The 24,397-nt window shown below is 32.9% G+C and overlaps 3 protein-coding genes across 16 annotated transcripts; 2 read left to right on the top strand and 1 right to left on the bottom strand.

Annotated features, from left to right (window-relative positions):
* Positions 1 to 762: 762 nt before the first annotated feature.
* On the top strand, positions 763 to 6,870 carry LOC135151209 (ABC transporter G family member 41-like). 10 transcript variants are annotated; one of them, XR_010289815.1, is made up of 9 exons: positions 763 to 1,151; positions 2,219 to 2,332; positions 2,418 to 3,168; positions 3,365 to 3,401; positions 3,688 to 3,748; positions 3,961 to 4,093; positions 5,593 to 5,701; positions 5,790 to 5,946; positions 6,256 to 6,870. XR_010289815.1 is itself a non-coding variant. In XM_064088997.1 (9 exons), the coding sequence occupies exons 3-5, from the start codon at positions 3,141 to 3,143 to the stop codon at positions 3,741 to 3,743; spliced, it is 264 nt and encodes an 87-aa protein (XP_063945067.1). In that variant the 5' UTR covers positions 763 to 1,151; positions 2,219 to 2,332; positions 2,418 to 3,140; the 3' UTR covers positions 3,744 to 3,748; positions 3,961 to 4,093; positions 5,593 to 5,701; positions 5,790 to 5,946; positions 6,256 to 6,870. The 10 variants fall into 10 exon arrangements, 2 of the variants coding, with proteins under 2 accessions (XP_063945067.1, XP_063945068.1); XR_010289812.1 differs by having other exon boundaries at positions 3,590 to 3,748; XR_010289813.1 differs by having other exon boundaries at positions 3,328 to 3,401.
* An 846-nt stretch (positions 6,871 to 7,716) lies between these two features.
* Positions 7,717 to 11,336, top strand: LOC108211020 (biotin carboxylase 1, chloroplastic-like). 5 transcript variants are annotated; one of them, XM_064088785.1, is made up of 5 exons: positions 7,719 to 8,302; positions 8,891 to 9,021; positions 9,214 to 9,378; positions 10,447 to 10,518; positions 10,903 to 11,336. In XM_064088785.1, the coding sequence occupies exons 3-5, from the start codon at positions 9,328 to 9,330 to the stop codon at positions 11,023 to 11,025; spliced, it is 246 nt and encodes an 81-aa protein (XP_063944855.1). In that variant the 5' UTR covers positions 7,719 to 8,302; positions 8,891 to 9,021; positions 9,214 to 9,327; the 3' UTR covers positions 11,026 to 11,336. The 5 variants fall into 5 exon arrangements, 4 of the variants coding, with proteins under 4 accessions (XP_063944854.1, XP_063944855.1, XP_063944853.1 ...); XM_064088783.1 differs by having other exon boundaries at positions 7,724 to 8,302; positions 8,891 to 9,080; XM_064088784.1 differs by having other exon boundaries at positions 7,717 to 8,302; positions 8,891 to 9,378.
* A 3,637-nt stretch (positions 11,337 to 14,973) lies between these two features.
* Positions 14,974 to 17,421, bottom strand: LOC108212453 (uncharacterized). The gene has a single exon (XM_017384180.1). It carries the CDS (start codon positions 17,419 to 17,421, stop codon positions 14,974 to 14,976), a length of 2,448 nt encoding a protein of 815 aa, XP_017239669.1.
* Positions 17,422 to 24,397: the final 6,976 nt, after the last annotated feature.

Raw genomic sequence — 24,397 nt, 5'->3', positions numbered from 1 at the left:
GAATAGATTTTTCATTAATATAACCAAATATTTCATATAATAATAATAATTCATGTTTGGAATAAAAATTAATAAGTTTATGGATCTATTATCAAATCATTATATGTATAGTTAAAATAATAAAATAATATTAGGTAATTGTTTCTAAAATATTTATAAAAAATATGAAAATAGTAATGACTATATAATTAAATTTCTCGGCGTCGCCTAACGACGACCCCTCATATCTTAAATAAAATAACAAAAAAATTATAATAAACTGTATGCAAAAAAATTTGTTCTTAAAGTTATTTAAATGACAATATGCTCATTTGTCAAAAATGTTTTAAATTAAAAATATGCTCATATCATTTCGGCCCGTGCTACGGACACATGTATGATTTTTTGTTTTTTATCAAGTTAAACTTTACTTCTTTTTTATTAAGAAACAGTATGCTATGAGATATAAGTTACGAAAGGCAACATACGTAAGAATCAAAATACTTGAGTTATGTTATTGGCGATCAGTACGTTAAAAACGTTAAAGATAATATACACGAATCCGATTTAAAAAAAATAATCACGCAACAGAAATTATAACGACGCAGACTATATAAATATCTACTTCTATATATTGAAGTAGAACCAGGGGCAAAAAGAGCAAGGAAATTCCCCGTAAAATTACACATATGACCTCAGTTTTATACAAATTTCTATAATACCCTATGCTATTATAACATCTTTTTAGCGCCAGGCAGTATTCGTATCGTGTCGAGCATAGGAACAGTCGTTTAGAACACAAAAACGATATGACCGGCCAGTTAAAAATACACTTTGTTAGAAGGTAATTCGCGACTAAAGACAATAATTTGTATTTTGTACCGGGTTGCCTCTCCAAGATCGGGTTCAGGAGAATGGGATTAGCGTTCTTCAATCTTTGTGTGTATATCAATTGTGTTTGTGCGGCACACCCTCAGTGGACGGTTCATCGCAAAAGTGTGACACTAAAGATGCTAAGAAACAAGGGCTTAACAAGAGGCCCAAAGTAGAGAAAGTCCCAAGTATTCCAAACGACTGGCCTTTCAAGGAGCAGGAGCTCAAAGCTCTCAAAGCTCGACTGTCTCTTGCGCTTGAGGAATTGGAGCAAAAGAAAGCTGCCTGGAAAGGAAAGGGTATGGAATTTTTGTGGAATTGTTTGTAAATATTTTGTGTTGATTGTGTTTGGGTTAGTTTAGTGATTTTTCTTGATGTTCGAAATATAGGTTTTTGCGGAATTCGATAATTGTAATGTTCTAGCCTTTAGGGTGTTTGGAGTGGTTAAGTGTATGTTCCTGACATTGTTTGTGTTATCAGTAGCGTAGCAGGATTAATTGTAGGAGTGGTGTGTTGTAGTTCTTATTGTTTTAGCTTTTGCAGAGGTTGGGACTTGACATTGTATACTTAATTTTTATAATTTATTACAAATGCGTGTGAACTACGGAATGCAGTATGTAGTTCCAGAAATAGGATGTTCAAGCTTTTGCTGATCTCAATTAACATGTCATGGTGACTAGAAAGCAGGGATACTTCATCTGGGTGAAGAACTGCGTAGGGGATACTTGGGGGTGCGGGGGTGCGGCGGGGTGCGGCGGGATACGCACGGGATACGCCACGTGGCATATCCGTGGAGGCAGCGATGGGGATACGCGGGGGTGCGGGATGGGGGTGCGGCAGTGGCACAAATCGTAATTTTTAACAACTTTTTTTTTAAAAAAAAAAACTTAAAATTAGTTGGTCAAAAGAAAGAAAAGAGGAATCAAAACCTAATTAGACTAACTGAGTACCTGTACGAGAGAGAGCAGAGCATCTCCAGCTCAAGTATGTCGATTGGTAAGTGTGTTTTCTGTAATATCTGCTCATGTGTGTCTATAGATTGTAAATATATATAATTGCTTGTGTGTGTGTGTGTATTTCTATCTCTAGTAGGGTTGATTTAGTTATTCCGCTATTTTGTTCTACTTAAATGCATCTTATGAATTATTTATTATATATATATATATATAATATTTTTAATATTTAAATATTTGTCGTATCCCCCCGTACCCGTATCCCCATATTTTGGAATTTGACGAATTCCCGTATCCACGTACTGCGCACCCGCACTCATGCTTCCTTGTGTGTTTTTTAAAATTAATGAGCGGGAAATTGATAGTTTCATCGAGGCAATACAATTATTGATATGATTTTGTGTAATTTGTAGGCCAGAAAGAGGAAATTGCGCCTGCCAAGGATGATAATGTGGATGCTTGGAAAGAGCAAAATGCTGGTGAGGAGATTGTTACTGCTAAAACTGCACCAATCGTTAAAATTCGAGGTGATTTTTTATCATAATTAAACAGTCACATCTTTCCCTTCAAAAAATAAATCACCTTTCTATTTTAACATTGTATTTATTATAGCCTGATCAAGTGACTTCGGAATGCTGCTCGTCGGGAGCCAGGTATGGTTTTTCAGATAGTGTTTTGTTGCGTACGTGTTAGTGGAGATGGATCAGCATCAACTTTTTAGGTCGAGTTCTATTGTGATGGGGCACAAGTTGACATCACTTCTGTAATTGGTCTTATTGTTAGACTTTTAATCTGATAGAGTTCTTGTGTGATTTGTTTTATCATTTTGATAACCATTGTTAATGATAGTGATGCATTTGTAAAATTGAGAAGTTATTAAATTTTAAATTTGTGTTTTGTAGTTTTATATTATATTATAGATTGAATCCAATTGCTGATAAAGTATGAGTCTGTCCTAGAAAGTTTAATCTGCACGTATAAATTTTATTCTTATATCTTATTATATTAATCCTAAATAAATAAATTATTTCATGTCACGGGCTGCCAACAAGAAGGAAATATATTTCAGCAATCAAGCAACTTCCTTTTGTTTTTAGCCATAACCTGAATGTATACTTTGCTAGAGACAAAACACAACCATCTCTGCCTTAGCCATATGTATATATGCACATTTACATGCTTCAACACTTGATTTTGAGCAAAGAAGAGAGTTTTATTATCTTAGCACACGACTGCTTTGAAATCCTAATTCCGCCATGAGAAGAAAAAGGCCGAGTTTGAGGAAGAACTGGGTCTGTAGTCCGTGACCAAGGTGGAGATAAACGAGTTAGATCAATGGTAGATGCAGAAGCAGATTATTGTGGTGAGTAGCTGAGAGACAGCAAAAGATAAATTTGTGTGCAACTTTGTGCTTGAATAATGTGAGGCCTTTATATAAACTCACCTGAACAATAATCATTGTACGCAAAAGATGCAATAGTGTAATTTATCTGAACAATTTCTCTTATGTTTTTTTGTGTAGGCGTAACTCATTTGCTCATGCATGTAAATCTGCACAGGTACAACTATTCTTGGGATGATTACAAAACTGCAAAGGTATGTGTTCATCCAGTGCTATTATGTTTTCAGCTGGTGGTTTCTGCACCTATAACAATGACGGTGTTCCTACGTGCAAACACTAGCATTAATATTGTCAATGCCAATTACTTCCCGATGTCTCTGTTCTATTCACTTATTAGGTTCAACAGTAATGCAATACTGGAATTGTCCATGATTGTATCCAGACTTGCAATCATCTACAAGCAAAGAGATTTCAACTTCTACCCTGCGTGGGCTTATTCCATTCCAGCGGTGATTTTAAAGATCCCATTTTCATTTGTAGATGCTTTTCAATGGACAGGGCTTACCTACTATGTTATAGGTTACAATTCTGAATGAGAAAGGTAAAGTTTCATAGAACTATTTAACTAAATGTCTTCTTTATCTATTGTTCTTTAGTGCTACTAATGCATACATGTGTATATGTTTTTTCACCAGCTACTACTCCTTATTTTCGTGACCAATTATAACTAATCTGTGTGCGATCATCCTAACTTGAAAATGAGGGAGAAAGGTTATCAACCAAAAATGATACAGCTCTTTCATGATATTACAGGATTGTTTCAGCTTGGAGTGCTGACAGCTTTAATGGGTATTATCGGAGCTGAAAAGACAACACTTTTGGATGTTCTTTTTGGACGTGAAAATAGTGGTATCATTGAAGGAGATATAAGAATTGGAGTTTTCAAGTACGTGAATAAATTGATTATTAAATTTTATGCAGTTAAAATCAGTATTTAAATATATTGTGAATTTATTAACATGTAAAATATTTAATGTTGGTACGAGTCGGGAATATATTCTGCTATTGGCCGATGAATTAAGTGGGTTACGTGTGAATTAATTTAACATATCAGTTACGTAGAGAAATTAGCAGACGTGAGATTTTATTTACTCTATGACCCGGGAATGAATAAATGTTACGGGTTAGCCAGGATAAATATTATGTTGTAATTATTTCATAAATTGCGAAATATTTAGAAAATATTAGAATAATTAATTATTCTATTATTTTTATTATCTCGAATAATATTTGAATATTTAAATAGTAGCGTTAAGTAAACCGAGCCGAGAATATCCGAGAATAAAACGAGCCAAGCGGGTATTTTTCTAGCACATCAGAACTTGGGCCCCAAGGTCTGGATATTCTTTCTGGACTTAAAAATAGTGGTATTATTGAAGGAGATATAAGAATTGGAGGATATCCCAAGGTGCAGGATACTTATGCCAGAATATCTGGTGACTGTGAGCAAACAGACATCCATTTTCCACAGATTACAGTAAATGAATCACTGACGTACTTGTCTTGGCTACGTTTGCCACCTCATATTGATGATAGTACCAAAGCTGTAAGTTACTAAGTTGTCATCCAACTTATAGAAGTACCAAGCTTGATTCTATATTTCACAATAGAGATTAAGTTTTACCAAAGAAAATTACGTTCCTGAAAGTAGAGGTTCTAGACATTTGTACTCACTCTACTCAAGCCTACGTACTGATTTTGATTAATGATTTAGAATTATGAAATTATGTACCTGATGCAAATCAACCGATAGGTCTGAAATTTGTTCACTGTGACAAGTTCTACGATACATTTTTCATGATGTACGCTATGTATATGATTATCAAATAATTAAGATTATAATTAATATGAAAACCTGGTTACCTGCCCTGTAAAGGTACCAAGGACAATCTCATATTGTTGTCCATCTTTGACAGGTTTATCTTCTTTTTAGCCATTATCATATATAGCTGAAGTATTGCATCTACACTCTCGGCTGTATTTGTGAAGTGGTATAAATGCATAATAAGATGTCCCTTGCCTCACAAAAATATCTAAATTTTAATGACAAATCCTTCACAATTAAAAATGCACTCAATATCCACAAAATAGCTTTATCAGTGATCAGAAATAAATATACAAGATATATAGGTTCATGATTTCTGTTTATTGTTATCCTTGCTCCAGGTCAAATGTCGTTGCTTATGCTTATCATTTGGCTCAGACATATTCTGGTGGTTTGGTTCCTTAACAATTGTGTTATAGAGTAGTGTCAATGGTGCAACATTGACTGCAGTCCTAGCAACACAGTTATATAAATTTGCTTCTTATTGTGGTTGGCGCTTAGGCTGTATGTCTTTTTTTGAACTCCCCCGCTCTCTTCTCATTTGATCTTATCTGTTAAAGCTATGCTCATGATGAAGAGACACTAGAAGACCAAGAAGAAACCGCATAGAAGTTCATTCACAGGGATATTTGCTGCAGCTTTTGGCTCAGGCATCCAGTTTTTTGCAATGTGAGAGTATTTAGGAATATTTATTTTATGGTTTTATTACATTAACAGATTAAATGCTTATTATCATAATTGTGCTTCTGTTTTTCAGTGCAATACTTGTTTTCATGCTAGCATTGGTCGACTTATTCTATCCATACAACCGCGGAGCTTTGTTCATTGTGGTGGTTGTCATATATGCGCTAACATCAGGGTTTGCAGGCTATACTGCAACCTCTTTTTATTGCCAACTGGAAGGAACAAACTAGGTAAGATCTTAATGATATACGAATTGCATTCATAGAAATGTGGTATAAGGACTTGTGGTCTCATTAGTACTATTGTGATTGGCTTTTGTAAACCTTACAAAAATTTGATGACTATATGTTGCGATCCACTTTTAGTCCCAATAATGCACCAATTTTAGCAGAATTTTTAAAGAGTTTTCAGTATATGAGCGACAACATCCTAGACCATGTTAATAGGTCCTTTTCATAAATCCCCTCATTAAATTGTTACTGTGAATCTGTTTTTATCAATTTACATTGGTTAATAAATTATGTGCACTTGATCACCAGGAACAAAACACAAGCTTAAGAAGAAATCCCGCGTCTGTAGAGCTTATCTAAACTTGAGCCCATTGCTTTATTGAATCGTACTGCATTAGCCGACTGTGAGAATAAACCGATTGGATCTTCTTTGTTATCCATCCACAAAAAGTAAGGTTCCTACCAATGAGGAAGAGTGTAACAATTTCAAGTAAAATGTCAAGGGAATTGCTTCGACAAACGAAGGTAAAGAACACCATCAATGAGACTGAACTCAACTCAGACGAAAATATTTTCTTCGACCTCTTTATCAAACCAAATTGTGGTGATACCTTGCCTGATTGTGAGCTGTTGGATATGGCGAAAGATTGGATCAACAGAGAACCACAAGAGGTGCTACTGGGATGGGAAGTGCACATAAGGGGAATGGAAAAATGAGAAATGTGATAAATTCGATGAAGATAGACAAGATGTAGCATTAGAGTTTGAGCCTGAGATTTTCATTTCTTTGGTGAATGAGATTGGTGAATGATCTCATTATTAGTTTTTGAAGAAGTGGCTCAACCATACATTTTTTTTTCATAATCAAATAATATTGCCCGCTTGAAAAGCGTCTCTTATTGTATATGGTGACTTCTTATTGTATATGGTGACTCTGGGTTATTTGCTTTTATATATAACGGTATACGGTTTTATGATGATGCAACTTCAAGGTAAACATTATTTACAAGTTAAAATCTATGTATTAGATCGTGAGTTTTTGATCATCTCATGTTCGTGTCAATCGTTCCGTCCATTCGGCACATAAGCTAACAAATATTGCTTCATCGTGTCAATACAACAATAACTCTACATGTTAAATATAAAAAAAACTTTTAACACAATGTCTGTGCCTTGCACGGGCTTCTATGCTAGTTTGTATCTAGAAACATAAATAATTTTAAACTTAACCTGATTATGCAGATTATAAAGATTCCATCCATTCCTTAATTATAAAATTAAGGTTAATATGCTGTGATGATAGAGTTTCTCCCGTCCTTAATAAAAATTGATAAATAGGTTAAGAAATAATTAACCTTAAAGGAATTTGTTAGGTCCCGATACGATTGTAGAAGGGGGGGTTGAATACAATCGTCACAAAATTCGCGCGGAATAAATCTGATTTAAATATAACTGGATAATCATATTTTAATTAATTAATATAACAATGTTTTAAGTCGTTATATAATTAATATGGTTCAGTTTTAATGTCCACTAATGTTTGTAGAATAAATTCGACAGGAGGTATTCTAGATTAGTGGTTAAAACAACCGAGTGATCAAAACACAGAAAACTGTGGATATAACAAGCAAGTTACGAACAACTTGAAAGCTTAACAATGCTTTGAAATCAAAGAGAATGAACATTTGAAATGAAGAATGGAGTGCCATATATATAGGCAACCATCTACTATATCTATTATACGAGAACAGGTTGTTCTCCTGAGCAAATTTATTCTTTGGCTCGGTCATTCCAAACCTACTTCCCGAGCCTAATTAATCCCGACACTATATTATCCTTGTACAACACACCCAAATATCTCTTCAGCTTCACAGGCAAACACTTACAGTTTCTCCCCGATCCCCCCTTAGCCGCAACTCAGAAGTCCATGCCCATGTCAAGAAGCCTGTCATTCCACTACTTTCCCCGCGTGTCCTGCACTTTCTGTTTTACGATCTATCACCACGGTCTCATCCTCTCCTCCATCAATCTCCTTCAATCAACCCCTCCAGACATTTTCTCAGGGTTCCTTATCAAACCACGCAGTTTCCTTATCCTTCAGAAAGAATATTGTTTATCATGAAATATTTAATGACATATGATGGCGACTGTCATGTACTGTATCTGTTTGCTTGTAACACTAGCTGCTTGCTGGCCATACACCTTCAAATCATTGTTAGATTTGTGAAATTGTGTTAATTTAATGGAAGGTGGAAGATGGGTGGTCAGCTTCTTTCTGTTGGCTGAAGCAAGTGTTTGTCTTTACCTCACCCCAGTCTCATTTTATCAGTACCTAACTTTCGCAATTTACGGTCAGGTATACATGTTTTTTTTACTTGGTGATTTTCAACTGTGTTGTATATTATGCATCTAGAAGTAGAATTATCTGCCTGTGTGGTTTAAAAATAATTTTGGGTCATATTCTGCTAATTGTATGTTGCTACTTTTTCTTAGGGTTTTTTCAATTTTATTAATAGCTTTTGTGCTTTCTAATCTTCTCTTTGCCATGTGTTATGTATAGTACTTTATCATTGTTAATGTATGTTGTGTTTGTATTTGCATAGTATTTCCTCGGAAACCTATTGGATGCTCCATAAAGTCGTATAAGCTATCAATTCTTACCCAAATTTGAATTAATAATCTCATTGCTCGTCCTCGCATTGATTTCTCATCCATTTTTAGTAATAGATAATTCATAAAATTGTCCATTTTTGTGTTGAAATGGTCTTATTGTCCTATTCGCTCTTGTTTGTATCCGTCGGTGATATTTTATATAAATATATGTTTCATTTAGTATGATGATAAAACAATTTTCAATCTGATCATGATTGGAATAAGTTTGAGTTCTAGAAGATTCCCTCTAGCTTAGGCATTCGCTCAGTTAATGCAAGAATCCAATCAACAGGTACCTTCCTGGCTTACTCATTATGCAGCAACATCGTCATCTTATGGTAATGGCCGTTCATATCATCGTTGAGGTAGCAAGTTTGGTGTTCATGACTTCAGAAGTTCATCAAATAATGGAGGAGGCAACAGGTATGATAGTTATGGCAGCGGCATCAATGATTATAATGCAAGCAACAGCAGCTATAATGGTAATAATGCAAAGTACAGCAGCTATAATGATTATAATGCAAGCACGGGTCCTGGGGATTACACATATTCTGATTATTCTGGCACTAACCCTGCTAATGCTACGTATTCTGAATATTCTGGCAATGATTTCAGTGCTGCTGGTGGAGGTGGTGATGCTTATGCTGGCGGCCGTGAGGAAATGAATCTTGGTTTTTGCAGCCTGGCAGCATAGTGTGTCATGGTGACAAATCAACTGCCAGGGACACAATGAAGAATGCTGGTTTTACAATTGTACCAGGGAGCGATGGTTTGCTACAGGTATATGCTCTGAAGTCTGATCTATATATTACAAATAGTGTCCTTGAAGAGTTCTTGGTGACTAACATTAATTCTGTTAATAATTTGTCTTAATAGAACACTAAAGAAGCAATCAGGCTTGCTAGGGAGATTGGCTACCCTGTGATGATTAAGGCAGAGATTCTTGTATTTGTATACTAAATCTACGATGTCTATACTATATTGGCTTGTTTTGATATATAATGTAGCATCTTTTTATATTATTCTTAATAAAATATCCTGCATGAGAGTGTGAAAGTATATGTAGCATTTTAACCCACAAGGTTTTAGACGATAAATAATCTGGTAAAAGATACCAATTGCTTGACCTTGGTGGATGTTATTATGTTAATTCTGTCAAGAAGCTTAGTATGCATGAGTGATTGCTGCTTTTGCTTGTTTGACCAATGATCCTTGTTGCACGCAATAGATACTCTATAATACAACCTACGAATAAATTCGTTAAGCGTGGAACGTCTTTTTTAATCATCAAATGTTTGTGACGAATTGACTAATCAAGCAGTATATAGTGCTTGAAGTATATTACAGTCAAATTCTGTTTTCATGTTCAGTCTTTGTTTGGAGGTATATTTAGATTTGTTCTATGGGGCGACGCCATAATGGGCTTTAGACAAAAATGAAATTTTGTGGTGTGTTTGTTTGGTTGGAATGAATGATTTTCCTGGCTATCTTATTGACCCAATATTCATATTTCCATATTCTATCCCTCATAGATTATGCTAGGATTCATGCCATTCATCAACATAGGTTAAATTTTCTCACACCATATGGTTCCATAACTTCTTGTCATCACCTCCCACTTATTTCTTCCTGTCTCTATAATCATTCCCTTTCAAACTCTGATCTCCTTCACAACCCCATTTATTTCAATCAAACATCCTAATTAAATAATATATTGAACTGAAATTCCCGCTAGAAAGTGTAAATTATATAAAGTTTTCTGAGTGAAGAGAGACAATGATTGTTCTGATGGAGGCACTTTACCTAATTATGGGCTAGAAATATATTTATGATTCTCTGTGCTTGAAGGCAACAGCAGGTGGTGGAGGCCGAGGAATGCGTCTTGCCAAAGAGCGGGACAAGTTTGGGAAGTTATTACAGGTTGGCCGCTACTTCGTCTCCATTATTCTTCGTCATTTCTTGATCTGACAACATGGTCTGTCAGGAGCTATTATGTCATAGGCATCTTCTATTTCATTTCGACATATGATTATGCTACCCACTTAGCATGAAGAAATGCATGTGGAGAGGCCATAGTGATGTATTGTCATGCAATTTAAAGAAATATGATACGTTGGAGTTAGTCAGGAAGCCCTTTTTCTACTCTTCTTTTATCAGAATCTAAGTTGGTTCTGAATGGGAATGAGGAAATATATATTTGATTGCACCAATCAGCCTTACAGTGTCTTCTGCATTGATAATATCTTTTAATAAGGATCAGATGTCATGTCCTAACGAGCTGATTTGAATCGCTTGTTTTGACAGGCAGTCGAAAGTGAGGCTTCAGCTGCATTTGGCAATGATGGTGTTTACCTTGAAAAATACATCCACAATCCAATGCACATTGAAGTCCAGAACACTCTGCATATTTTATACCTAGGCACTTAGTTACTTGCTTTAGATGTTGATCAGGAAAAGACATTTTGCTAGAGTCAGGTAGGTATGTATGTTACAGCAAGCCGGAATCCATGCTCTTTCTTCATCAATAACATTCATGTTCTCATCCAATGTTTTGGGCATCTCAGTGGAAGCCTCCTCATTCCCCATGTGCCTCTCTCCTACTAAATATATATTTTTAAATTAATCCTCTCTTTGAAGAGAGCACATGTATTTGTGAATCCTTCAGCTCATGCACAATCATTAAAGGGGGAAATATTTACAAATGCCAATTTAAAGAGTCAAGATATTTCTTTTTATTATTTGACCGTGTTGTTCATTTAATACTTTCACTTGTCACATTCAAGAATTGCCTTGTATAACTCTTATAATTAGTGTTATAAAAAACAGAAATCGGATTTAGTCGGTGAAGGCACCGTCCAGGAATTAATTGGATAATCGAAGATTAATTAAAATGGTTAATCGGATCATTAACCGGAATTAATCAATATAATTTATAAATTTATATATAATTATTATATTATATATTTTATAAATTAAAAATAGGATAAATTTGTATATCACAAATTTTTTTATATCGTATATATAACAAAAGTCATCAACAAATTTAATAAAAAACAAATTTATATATCATCAAAATATATATATATATATATATATAGGCACTTGCTCAAATGAGAACTTTCTTAAAATGAGAACGGTGAGAACTTTCTTAATTAATCAAAATCTCATTCATTTGAAGGGCCCCGCCAGGGGCACCTTCACAAAAAATGTATATCATTAAGGTCTCCACCTTAATGATATATATATATATATATATATATATATATATATATATATATATATATATATATATATATATATTTGTATATATATTTTTTTTAAGTTTTACACAAAATCTACATCCTTTTTTATATTTTATTTTAATTAAATTAATTTTAAATTTTCCTAATAAAATTTATTTATTTTTTAAATTTTTATTATTGACCGACTTTTGGCCGATTTTTGACCATTTTTTTCAGAAAACGATTTTTAACCACGCTTAATTGAGATGAGTCTGTCCGAACAACGATTAATCGGAATTAATCGTCGACTTTCAGAACATTGATTATGATTATAATCATGTAACCACTTACTTTTGGTATTTATTTTGTTGGTTTTAAGAAAAAAGCCTTATTTATGTGGTGAAAAAAAGGCCATTTTTCAAATAATCGCATGAATGTTGCTGACAGCATCCATCGTCTAGAGGCGTATTTAGTAGAAGACCCTTTCAAGCTAGATCTTAGTTATCTTATTCAAGAACTTTAGTTGTCTTATCTTCAAGCGTAGTGCTGGACAAATACTCTCATGACAAATTATTTCCTACTTTTAATAATGTTACTTTTAATATGGCCTGGTGATTTATATGAACTTTGAAATTTTTTTACATTTCACATCATAGAATTTACCGTATATATATATAATGCAGCTCAAGCGGCATAGTATATATAATGCATTATATATATAATGCAGCTCAAGCGGCAGCTTTCAAGGCATTAGATTTTTTAGGAAATGAGAAGCGAGATGAGGAACTTGACATTGTACAGCGCAATAATCCTCAATTACTATGCATATTTGATTCCTGGTAGTAAAGAAAATTTTAAATTTAGAGTTTTAAGAAAGTGCATGACTGAAGTTCTAGAATATTTTCAAGAAAATAACTATATATAATTTCCACATTGTATATATTCTCTTTTATTTCATACAACACTTGTGACGAGCATGTTTCTATCGATCATATTTGTGTATGACAAAAATAATATGAGTTTCATACTAGGCCCGTGCCTTGCACGGGCACTGATGCTAGTTTGTACTTGTAAGACAAATAAAAGACAAGACAAATAAGCTTGCAAAGACAAAACAAGAAGGGCAAGACAATTACAAGGCAAGGGAAGACAATTCTGGATTGCCTAACAAGCCTAAAACAAGCCAGAAAGACAATTATAAAGAAGGGCAAGACAATTCTCCATGGGCAAGACAAATTGAGACAAGGTAGGACAATTGGTTTGTCTTGATGGTAAGGGAAGGTAGGACAATTAGAGATTGTCCTGCTGAGAGAGGGAAGGTAAGACAATCTGATTGTCTACCAAGCCATAAACAAGTCAGAATGACAATTACATGGCAGTAAGACAATTGGAATTGTCTTGGCCACCATTGAATCATTCGGCAGTACGCTCGCTACGAAAGTTTATAAACTTTCGTCCTTCAGCCAGCCCTTAGAACTGCTTTTAATCCCGCACAACTTATAATCTTTAATTAATAAATATTTAATTTAATCCAGAAATTATATAAATAAATATCTAATATTATTAGACATTTATAAATATAATTTTCTAATTAATTAAAATATTTATTAATATAAATAAATCTTTACGGTCCAAGCTGCGGTCTCTAGAGGGCCAGGAACCGGACTCCTTTTGCCTTGCAAATAATATTTTAATTCCATCCGGGGTTCCAGCTTTAAGATTATATCACTTTCCATAGCGTTGGTGATAATTTTTTTTCCTCATAGTCAGATAAGTCTAAGATTCGGTCTCCTGTGGGTCTGGAACCGGATCCCTTTTGCTTTGAAAAATATAAATCAATTCCAACCGGGTTTCCAGCATTAAGAATATATCACACTCCATTGCGTTGGTGATAATTCTTTTTCCCATAGCTAGACACTGAGCGGCGGTCTCCTTGTCCTTCCTTTTGGCCTTCTTTCTTTTGCTTTCTTTTTGTAAATTAATTCTAAATCAATTAACTTATTAATAAACTTAATTATCAAATTAATTCTAATTGAATTAATTTAACAACTAAACAAATTAATAGAGATTAATTATTTAACAAAGAATTAATTAAAAACTCTATATTCCAGAAAACAAATGTCTAGAGCCTTCGTCTTGATCATCACACGGCTTGAACGACCACCTTCCTTTGATGTTAAATATTCAATATAAATAGCTGGCACACAAATGTACTGTCTGGTTCATCTTTGCCTAACTAAATTGAATATTCTCCATCAATTAAACATTTGAGCTGTGGTCGGGTCTTCGAATCTTTATCTTCTAGTTCTTCTTCATTTCAGTACACATATGGAATCTCTGATGAAATAAATACTTGAATCTTCGTACCTTCTGAACTCCTTAAACTGCTACACAATTTATTTGACACTGAGGCTTGATCATATGAAATGAACTTCTTCTAGTGGCTTGTAGCTGATATATTGGAATTCTTCTGACATTCTGATTCTTGTATCTACTTTACTTTCTTGATCTGATTCCAGCTAAACTATCTACTATCTACTGACAAAACTTATCAGAGACTAATCCAGGTTGAGTTACAAGTTGAGTGGTTATCAGACACTAGTTGAGTTATCACTGGTTGTACAAAATAGGATTAAAATAAATTTTATAATATAAAATAAATTTTATAATATAAAAAACTTGATGTAGAACAAATACTAATATATATAATTGCAAAGGTAGTTGATACCCACAGCGTTTGTATTGCCATTCTGCAGAGCTTCGTTGATTGTAGAGGCATGGATGTTAATCTTTACAAAGTGTTTCTTAGGAAACTCCCAACTTGGGTCCATGAGAGAAGAAGAAAATAGAAGAAAAGAGGGATGAGGGAAAAGGAAGAGCGGCTAGAGATTTAAAGCCAAACCCTGCACTGCATATCTGCCCATTTACTTCCCCAACATCCCTTAGATTTCCTAGACACGCATGCAAAGCAATACATGCATGAGCTGACCAATGAGAGGGAAGAGCACCTACTTGGGAATATAAGGAAAACTTGCGGCTTTTCAAGGAGGAGGTAACGAAAATCCAAAATTTGAAATTTAAATCAAATTGGAGATGTTAAGAAGGGAGAGAATGGCCGATGAAGAAGCCCATTACAAATGGGCTTATAATAAATTCAAACCCAGCCTTCCACTATAACCTGTCTCTTAATACCTTCCTTTGCCAGCCCATCAGCTTCCCCGTTGAATTTTCTACTAATAGCCTTGAAAGTTACTGATTTAACCAGTTGCGTGATATCTGACTGTCTTTCATCCGCCTCTTCCACACTATTCTTCAGTTTATTCATGTGATTTACTACCTCGGTAGAATCTGAGCAAACGATTATCTTAAAGCCTTCCTGAATTTTACCCTTTAACTTGCTCACTACATGCATGCATGCTTCCAGTTCCACATCAAACACGCTGCCAGCATTGGAAGGGCCTGAAAAAATAAATTCCAGACGCCCTTCTTTGGACCTTATGACACCACCTATTCCTGACTTAGGCTGCATATTCTTAAGTCTCGAGACAGCTCCATCAGTTGCGGCCACCCAGTCATATGAGCTTCTTACCTCTCTCCAGAAACTATCACACTGATGCACCAAGGACAACTTGACTGCCCCCATAGGATTTACCCAAAATAATCTGTCCATACCATTACTTAGTATCGAGCTAGCCTCAAGCCATTTGATAATCCTAGTCCTAAGAGTACCGAGAACTCCTTCTTTTTCAGCTCGATTATTAGAAAAGACTAAAGCATTTCTGAATAACCAAATGGACCACAAAGTTGCAGCTACTACGATTTGCCAGGTTTCACTGAATCCTCCCTCACTGATCATTCCTAAGATTGATTGCAGAGAGAAAACACTCTGATTTACACGCCTACTTGGTATACTCCAAGAGCCCCAAACATATCCCCAACACCAAACTGCAACCTCACATTCTAAGAACAAGTGAGTTAGAGTTTCCTCCGCTGCTGAGCACCAACTACAAGTTGCTGAAAATCCCATGTTACGTAATCTATGGGCTAGGAAAGATTTTGTAGGAAGGATATGATGCACTAACTTCCCTAAGAAAAAAAGTACTTTTGGTGGAACTTTCAATTTCCAATAAGAAGAGTATTCAGGACTAGCCATATGACCCCCTGTTAAGGCCATATACAAATCTTTTGAGGAGAAGCATCTTCCTGACCATTTCCAGAATAGAACATCGGGCCCATCCTCAAAATTAATACAGGCTAAAATTTGATTGAGAATATTAACCTGTTCTTCCTCCCAGGCCCTTAGATGCCTAGACCATATTATAACCGGAAGACCTCCCCATGCATTCCAAATTTCCCAAATCAGTCTTACGGACGCTGTTTTCAAATTGGACAAGTAGAATAGCCTGGAGAATTCCTTCTGGAAAGGTTTATTGCCATACCAAAGATCTTCCCAGAATCTAACTGTACGCCCATTCTTAATCTTCCATATGAAACCATCACTTAAAAGATCTCGAGCCCAACCGCTCTGATGAATCTTTAGCAAACTCTTTATAGTATAGCTTGAGGACCTATCTATCTTTACACTGCTGGGCCCTTGTCCTATCACGCTTCCATACTTTTTTTGCAGGGTGATATTCCAGAATTTGTCTCTTTCATTAATAAATCTCCACCACCATTTCCCCAACATCGCGATATTTCTTTCCTTGATTTTTGTGATGCCTACACCTCCCGCACTCTTTGGACTACAGACTTTGTCCCAAGCTAAAAGATGCATACCTCTCCTTTCTATTCCATCAACTTCTTTAGACCCCCAGAAGAAGCTCCTCCTAATTTTTTCTAGATTATTCTCAACTGCTCTCGGAATTAAGAACATGTTAAACCAATAAATTGGCAAACTATCCAAAACTGCCTGTAACAAAACCACTTTTCCAGCCAGCGATATTGCCTTACTTTTCCACTCTGATAACTTATTTCTAACTCTTGAAACCAGCGGATCCCAGAATTGAATATTGTATGGTGATCTTGCCAGGTCTAGTCCTAGATAGTTGAAGGAATCAAATCCTATTTGGCAGCCAATCTCTTCAGCCCAAGACTGAAGGTCCTCCCTACTGCTATTATGTCCATATAATTTGCTCTTAGCAAAATTAATCTTCAGCCCAGATAATAGCTCAAAGGCAATCAAAACTCTCTTGATACCCTTAATAGACTCCGTGTCATCTCTAATGAACAGCACCGTATCATCCGCATACTGGAGATGTGATACAGTGTCGCCATTATTACCTAAATTAACTCCCTGGAAGAGACCAACTCTCTCAGCTTTACTCAACATGCAATGGAGCACTTCGCCAACCAAATTGAAGAGCAGAGGAGAGAGAGGGTCTCCCTGTCTAAGGCCACGCTCAGGAATGAACTCTCTCGAGGGGGAACCATTGATCAAAACAGATATTCTTGCCGAGTTAAGAATCCCTTCCAGCCACCTAATCCATAGGCTATGAAAATTTAATTTTTGAAGAAGATGGAGGAGAAATTCCCAATTAACCGAATCAAAAGCCTTCTCGAAGTCTAATTTAAGAATAACCCCTGCACATTTTCTGCTTTTCATACTACCAATAATTTCACTGACCAGGAGGAGTTAATATTTGTAGGATAAAATAAATTTTATAATATAAAAAACTTGATGTAGAACAAATACTAATATATATAATTGCAAAATTGGAATATAATTCATTGTGAAAAAATGAGAATAAATTTATACAAGTATTAACAATTTAAAGCACGACGAATCTTAATTTATTTTGTGTTTTTTTTAAAAGTAATCATGTTCATACATTGTCACCGCCTCTCAGAGAGCTTTGTTCTATTTTTAAATTTTTTGGATGAAAAAATATCAAAAATAAAAATTATCTTTTTTAGTTTCTGATATATTAGAAGAAAGTTTCTGAATTACCTTTTTCAAAATATCAAGATCAAATCAAAATCTGAAACTATCATCATATTTTTGGAAAAGATGTATATTAGAAACAAAAATTATTTATTATAAGCCGGTCTTTTCTCAAATCAACCCCTATAAATTGAGGTCAAATTTAATAAAATTTAATACACACAATTTTTCTTGGGCTTATTTGCCTTCTCATTTAATACAATAATGAGTTACACTATGCTAGATGTTTGAATGACGATAGAGATGATTAGCTGATAAGAGTAAGAGTTTGTTGCGGGAGAACGATATATAGCGGTCTATAACTAACCTTGCTTGTCACAAACTTTATTTTCTAATACTGTATAAACAACCTTCACTTCAAAGTTGCTTGAACGGAGCAAACAGATTATGCATAAATGATTTTTTCCGGTATTCAAGTAAATCATATAAAAATTAACAACAACAAACATGTCCGATGAAGAAAACAAATATTATAAAAAGAATAACTAACAAACATACATCACTAATAGTTAATTTATTGATATTATCCATCAATATAATGTTAAGACTATATTTTTCTCCCGTGTTTGGATTTGTCGACTCCCACACCTTTGCTTGAAAGAGCGGAGGTTATGTTTAGATGATCCAAAATCCTACAACTCATTGGGGTATTTATAGGTGCAGAGAGACTTGTGTGCTACTATTTCCCATAAAAAAATAATCTAAAACAAAATCAGATTAAAACTTTCAAGCTGCTATATTCCATAAATAATCTGAAACAAAATCAGATTCTGAAACTTGCTTCTAATATATCCGAAACTAGAAAAGGTAGTTCTAATTTTGATATTTTCCATCCAAAAATTCAAGAAAATTAGAAAAATAGAATGGAGCGATATGAGAGGCGCGACCTACACGCCCCTCGCTTCTCCTTTATATAAGTATATTGATTATGAACTTAACCTGATTATGCAGATTATGAAACTTCCATCCCTTTCTTGATTATAAAATTAAGGTGAATATGCTGATGATAAAGTTTCCTCCCGTCCGTAATAAAAATTTATACATAGGTTAAGAAATAATTGACCTTAAGGGAATACATATGTAGTTATGATTCAGCTACATTATTAAAATTATATATATGCTACAATTATTGCCTATATTGAAAATTGGTAATAAGAAGATATACGTGATAGATATCTCTAATGGAATAGATTTTGTATTGATTTTATAACGTAATAGATTTTTCATTAGTATGATTAATATAACCAAATATTTAATATAATAATAATATTTCAAATTTAGAATAAATATTTATAAGTTTATGGTTCTATTATCAAATCATATTTATATAGTAAAAATAATAAAAAAATATTAGGTAATTGTTTAAATATTTTTTTATAAGAACATGAAAATAGTAATGACTATATAATTAAAATTTCCAGGGGCCGCCGAGTCGCCTAACGGCGACCCTTCGTATCTTAAATAAAATAACAAAAAATTATACTCCCTCCATCCCATTTTATGTGACCTCATTTTCTTTTTGGGACGTCCCAAAAAGAATGAACCTATCATATTTACTATTTTTGAACACTATTTTTCAATATTACGCCCACTACCTTTCTATTTTATACTCTTTTTTGTTAAACAAACACATAACACCCACTACTTTTCTCTACTATCTATTAAAATATTGATAGGTCACACCACTTTAACCACTTTTCAACTAAACTTACTATTTTTCACTACCTTTTCTTAGGGCTCATTTGTTTGTGGCTTATTACTGTTGAATAAGTAATCTCCGTGAAAGTCAAATAAGGTCACTTAATATGGAACGGAGGTAGTAACAAATTGTATGCACGAAATTTTATTGTTAAGTTATTTAAATGAAAATATGCTTATTTATCAAATTTTTATTGATATAAAAATATGCTCATAACATTTCGGCCCGTGCTACGCACACTGGTATGATTTTTTTTGTTTTTTTTTATCTAGTTAACCTATACATTTTTTATTAACAAATAGTATGATATGAGATATAAGCTATGAAAGGTAACATATGTAATAGTCAAAATACTCGAGTTATGTTATTGACGATCAGTACGTTGTAGATGTTAAAGATAATATATACGAATGTCGATTAAAAAAATAAAATCATGCAACAAAAATTATAACGACGTGGAATATATTAGAAACATAAATAATTCTTAATTTAACCTGATTATATAGATTATAAAGTTTTCATTCATTCCTTAATTATAAAATTAAGGTGAATATGATGACGATAGAGACTCCTTCGTCGTTAATAAAAATTGATAAATAGGTTAAGGAATAATTAAACTTAAACGAATACATCAATAAAGGAATACATATGTAGTCATAATCAGTTACATTACTAAAATTATATGCTACAATTATTGCCTATATTGAAAATTAATAATAAGCATATATACGCGACAAATATTTTTAATGGTACAGATTCCGTATTGTTTGAATAACGGAATAGATTTTCATTAGTATCATTAATATAACCAAATATTTAATATAATGATAATTTTTAATGTTTTGAATGAAAATTTATAAGTTTATAGATCTATTATTAAATCATTATTTGTATAATTAAAATAATAAGATATTAGGTAATGTTTTCTAAAATATTTATAAAAGACATGAAAATAGTAATGACTATATAATTAAAATTTCTCGGGTGTCGCCTAACGGCGACCTCTCGTATCTTAAATAAAATAACAAAAAATTATAATTAATTGTATGTAAAGTTTTTATTGTTAAGCTATTTAAATAAAAATATGCTCATAGCATTTTGGCCCGTGCTACGCACACAGGTATGATTTTTTGTTTTATTTTATCTACTTAAGCTATACATTTTATATTAACAAACAGTATGATATGAGATATAAGTTATGAAATACAACGTACGTAAGAGTCAAAACAATCGTGTTATGTTATTGGCGATAAATACGTTGTAAATGTTAAAGATAATATATACGAATTCGATTGAAAAAAAATAAAATCACGCAATAGAAATTATAACAACGTACACTATATAAATCTTTGTATTTAGAAACAGAAATAATTTTAAATTTAACCTGATTATGCAGATTATAAAGCTTCCATCTATTCCTTAAATTATAAAATTAAGGTGAATATGATGATGATACAGTTTCCTTCTATCCTTAATAAAAATTGATAAAATAGTTAAGGAATAACTAACTTTGAAGGAATACATCAATAAAGGAATACATATGTGGTCATAATTCAGTTACATTACTAAAATTATATCCTAAAATTATTGTCTATATTGAAAATTGATAATAAGAAGATATACGTGATAAATATTTAATGGAATAGATTCTGTGTTGTTTTTATAACGGAATAGATTTTTCATTAGTATCATTAATATAACCAAATACTTAATTTAATAATAATAATATTTTATGTTTGCAATAAAAATTTATAAGTTTATAGATCTATTATTAAATCATTATTTGTATAGTTAAATAATTAAAAATATTAGGTAATTTTTACTAAAATATTTATAAAAGACATAAAAATAGTAATGACTATATAATTGAAATTTGCTCGTATCTTAAATAAAATAACAAAAAATTATAATTAACTGTATGTAAAATTTTTTATTGTTAAGTTATTTAAACTTCTGATATGCTCATTTATCAAATTTTTATTTAAATAAATATATACTCATAGCATTTTGGCCCGTGCTACGCACACGGGCATGATTTTTTGTTTTTTTATCAGATATACAAAAACTTCCTAATTAGAAGTTAAAATTGTGGAGTGAAAAAATACTCTATTAATCAAAAAACATAACAGAAAGTCTTAATTTGAAAATTGAATGTGGTGAAATGGAAACTGCACAAATTATACGAAATAACATTGTAGTATTATATGCTAAAATTAGTGAAAATTAAATTAAGTTTGATTACGTTTTTGTTATAATTTGCATATGAATTATAGCTTGCTAGATCCATGTATTTGGAAATTTAAAAAATCTAATTTATAAAAACTTCTGTTAGGTCCAGATACGATTGTAGGGGAGGGGGGGGGGGGTTGAATACAATCGATACCAAATAATCGCGGAAGTGAATCTGAGTGGAATATAACTTGTTAATCAGATTATAATTAATTAATATAACAATGTTTGAAGTCGTTATATAATTAATATGGTTCAGTTTTAATGTCCACTAAAGTTCGTAGAATAAATTCGACAGGGTATATTCTAGATTTAGTGATTAAAACAACCGGGTTATCAAAGCACAGAAAACTGTGGATATAACGATCAAGCAAGTTACGAACAACTTGAAAGCTTTACAAATGCTTTGAATTACAAAGTGATGAACACTTGAAATGAAGAATGGAAAGCCATATATATAGGCAACCATATGAACTTGTAAGACATTTGAAAGACAAGACAAATACAAGTAGATAAGACAATATAGCTTGGGCAAGACAATTGTATGGCAAGGGAAGACAATTCCAGATTGCCTTCCAAGCTAAAAACATGGCAGTAAGACAATTACAAGGAAGGGCAAGACAATACACGGCAGAAAGACAAAGAAGAATTGTCTTGACAGTGGCTTTAAGAATCGGTAGGACAATTAGATTGTCTTGGCAGTGGCTTGAAGAAACGGTTAAGACAATCAGAATTGTCTTGCAGACAACCATTAACATTCGGTAAGACAAAGAATTTGTCTTGGCAGTGGACACACGGTCAGACAATTTCTTTGTCTTGCAGACTTCCTTTTTCCTTCGGTAAGACAAAGTCGAATTGTCTTGCATAGCATCAATTTTCCTTAAGCAATAATTCGGCCAGACAATCCTCGATTGTCTTGCTGCGTTCACATCTTTTCCAATAAACAAATCGGCAAGACAATTTAAAATTGTCTTGCTGCGTTTGTATAGGTGAAATAAATGTAATTTGTAGTTTAAATTAAATAGAGAATTATCCACTTAATTAAGCTAATTATATATATTCATAAATTAAATTAATTCAAGAGGGAATTAATTTAATAAATAAATTACATAATTAATATAATTATTCAAGAAGTGAAATAATAGTCCATTAATAATTTAAACACCCATTCTTCAGTAGAATTGCTTCCTGTCTTCTTTAAACTTTAATAACTTCTTCTTGATCTGTCGAACGAACGAACTACCACTTCTGCTTGACTTCAAATATTTAATTTGAATAACTGATACACAGATGTACTGTCTGGTTCATCTGTATCTAGTTAAATCAAATATTCTTTGTCAAATAAACATTAAGAATTTGGTTTGTTCGTCGAGTCTTCGTCTTGTAAGTACTTCTTCATTAAATGGAATCTTCTGATAAAATAAAGTATAGAAACTTTATATCTTCTGAACTCCTGGACGTGCCACAAAAGATTATTTGTGTACTGAGGCTTGAACATATTAATGAACTTCTTTCAGTGGTGTGCAGCAGCATCCTGGAATTTATCTGACATATAATTCCCATAAATCATTTGACGTTCTTCGTACGGATTCCGATGACTTGCTATTTACTAAGCTTTCTTATCTGAATTGAGTTGAACCTCTTTAAATACAAATAGGCTGAACATATGCCTTTCAACTTCATCATCAAGAACTAAAATTGTGGAGTTAAAAAGTGTTCCATTGATATGAAATCATATAAATAAAGTCTAGATATGAAAATTGAATGTGGTGAATATGGAAACCAATACACATATTAGAAAAAAGAATTGCAATAATAAATGTCAAAATCAGCAAAAATTAAATAAACATCGACTACCTTTCTATATTTACATATGAGTTATAGCAGGCTAGACCTATTTATCCGAAAATTTAAAAAGTCAAATATATATAAACTTACTTTTCAAGACCTAAAATTGTGGAGTGAAAAGATACTCTATTAATAATGCAATTATAACAAAAAGTCTTGATTTTAAAATTGAATATAATGAACATGGAAACCGCATAAATTAAACGAAAAAGTATTATTAGTCATAATCAGTGGAAATCAAATGAAGTTTGACTTCCCTATTCGCATATAAGCTATAGCAGTCTAGATCCATGTATCGAAAGTTCGAAAAATCTTGTATATGGAAAATTCCGTATCAAGAGCTGGGATTATGGAGTGAGAAAAGATTCCATTAATTTGAAATTATAACAAAAAGTCTTTATTTGCTAATTGAATATAGTGTATATGGAAGCCACTATATTTTATACAAAATGGATTGTAACAAATGATGTCAAAATCATTGAAAATCAAATAAACTTTAACTATGTTTCCTTATTTTTCCATATAAGTTATAGCAGGGCAGATTCATGTATCTGAAAATTTAAAAAGTCTAATAAATAGAAACTTTCTTGTCAAGAGTTAAAATTGTGGAGTGAAAAAAATACTCCGTTAATCGGAAATTATAACAAAAAGTCAATTTGAAAATTGAATATAGTGAAAATAGATTCCGCACAAATTATACGAAAAACAAATTGTAGTAATAAATGCTAAAATAAGTGGATATCAAATTATATTTGACTATGTGTCCTTACTTGCGAGTTATAGCATTCTATACCCATGTATCGGAAAATATAAAAAAATTAATATATAAAAACTTTATTATCAAGAGCTAAAATTGTGGTA

Source organism: Daucus carota, chromosome 3, assembly GCF_001625215.2.
Source record: "Daucus carota subsp. sativus chromosome 3, DH1 v3.0, whole genome shotgun sequence".
Classification (NCBI taxonomy): domain Eukaryota; kingdom Viridiplantae; phylum Streptophyta; class Magnoliopsida; order Apiales; family Apiaceae; genus Daucus; species Daucus carota.
The sequence above is the reverse complement of the archived record's forward strand: the minus strand, read 5'-3'. Positions and strand labels throughout refer to the sequence as shown.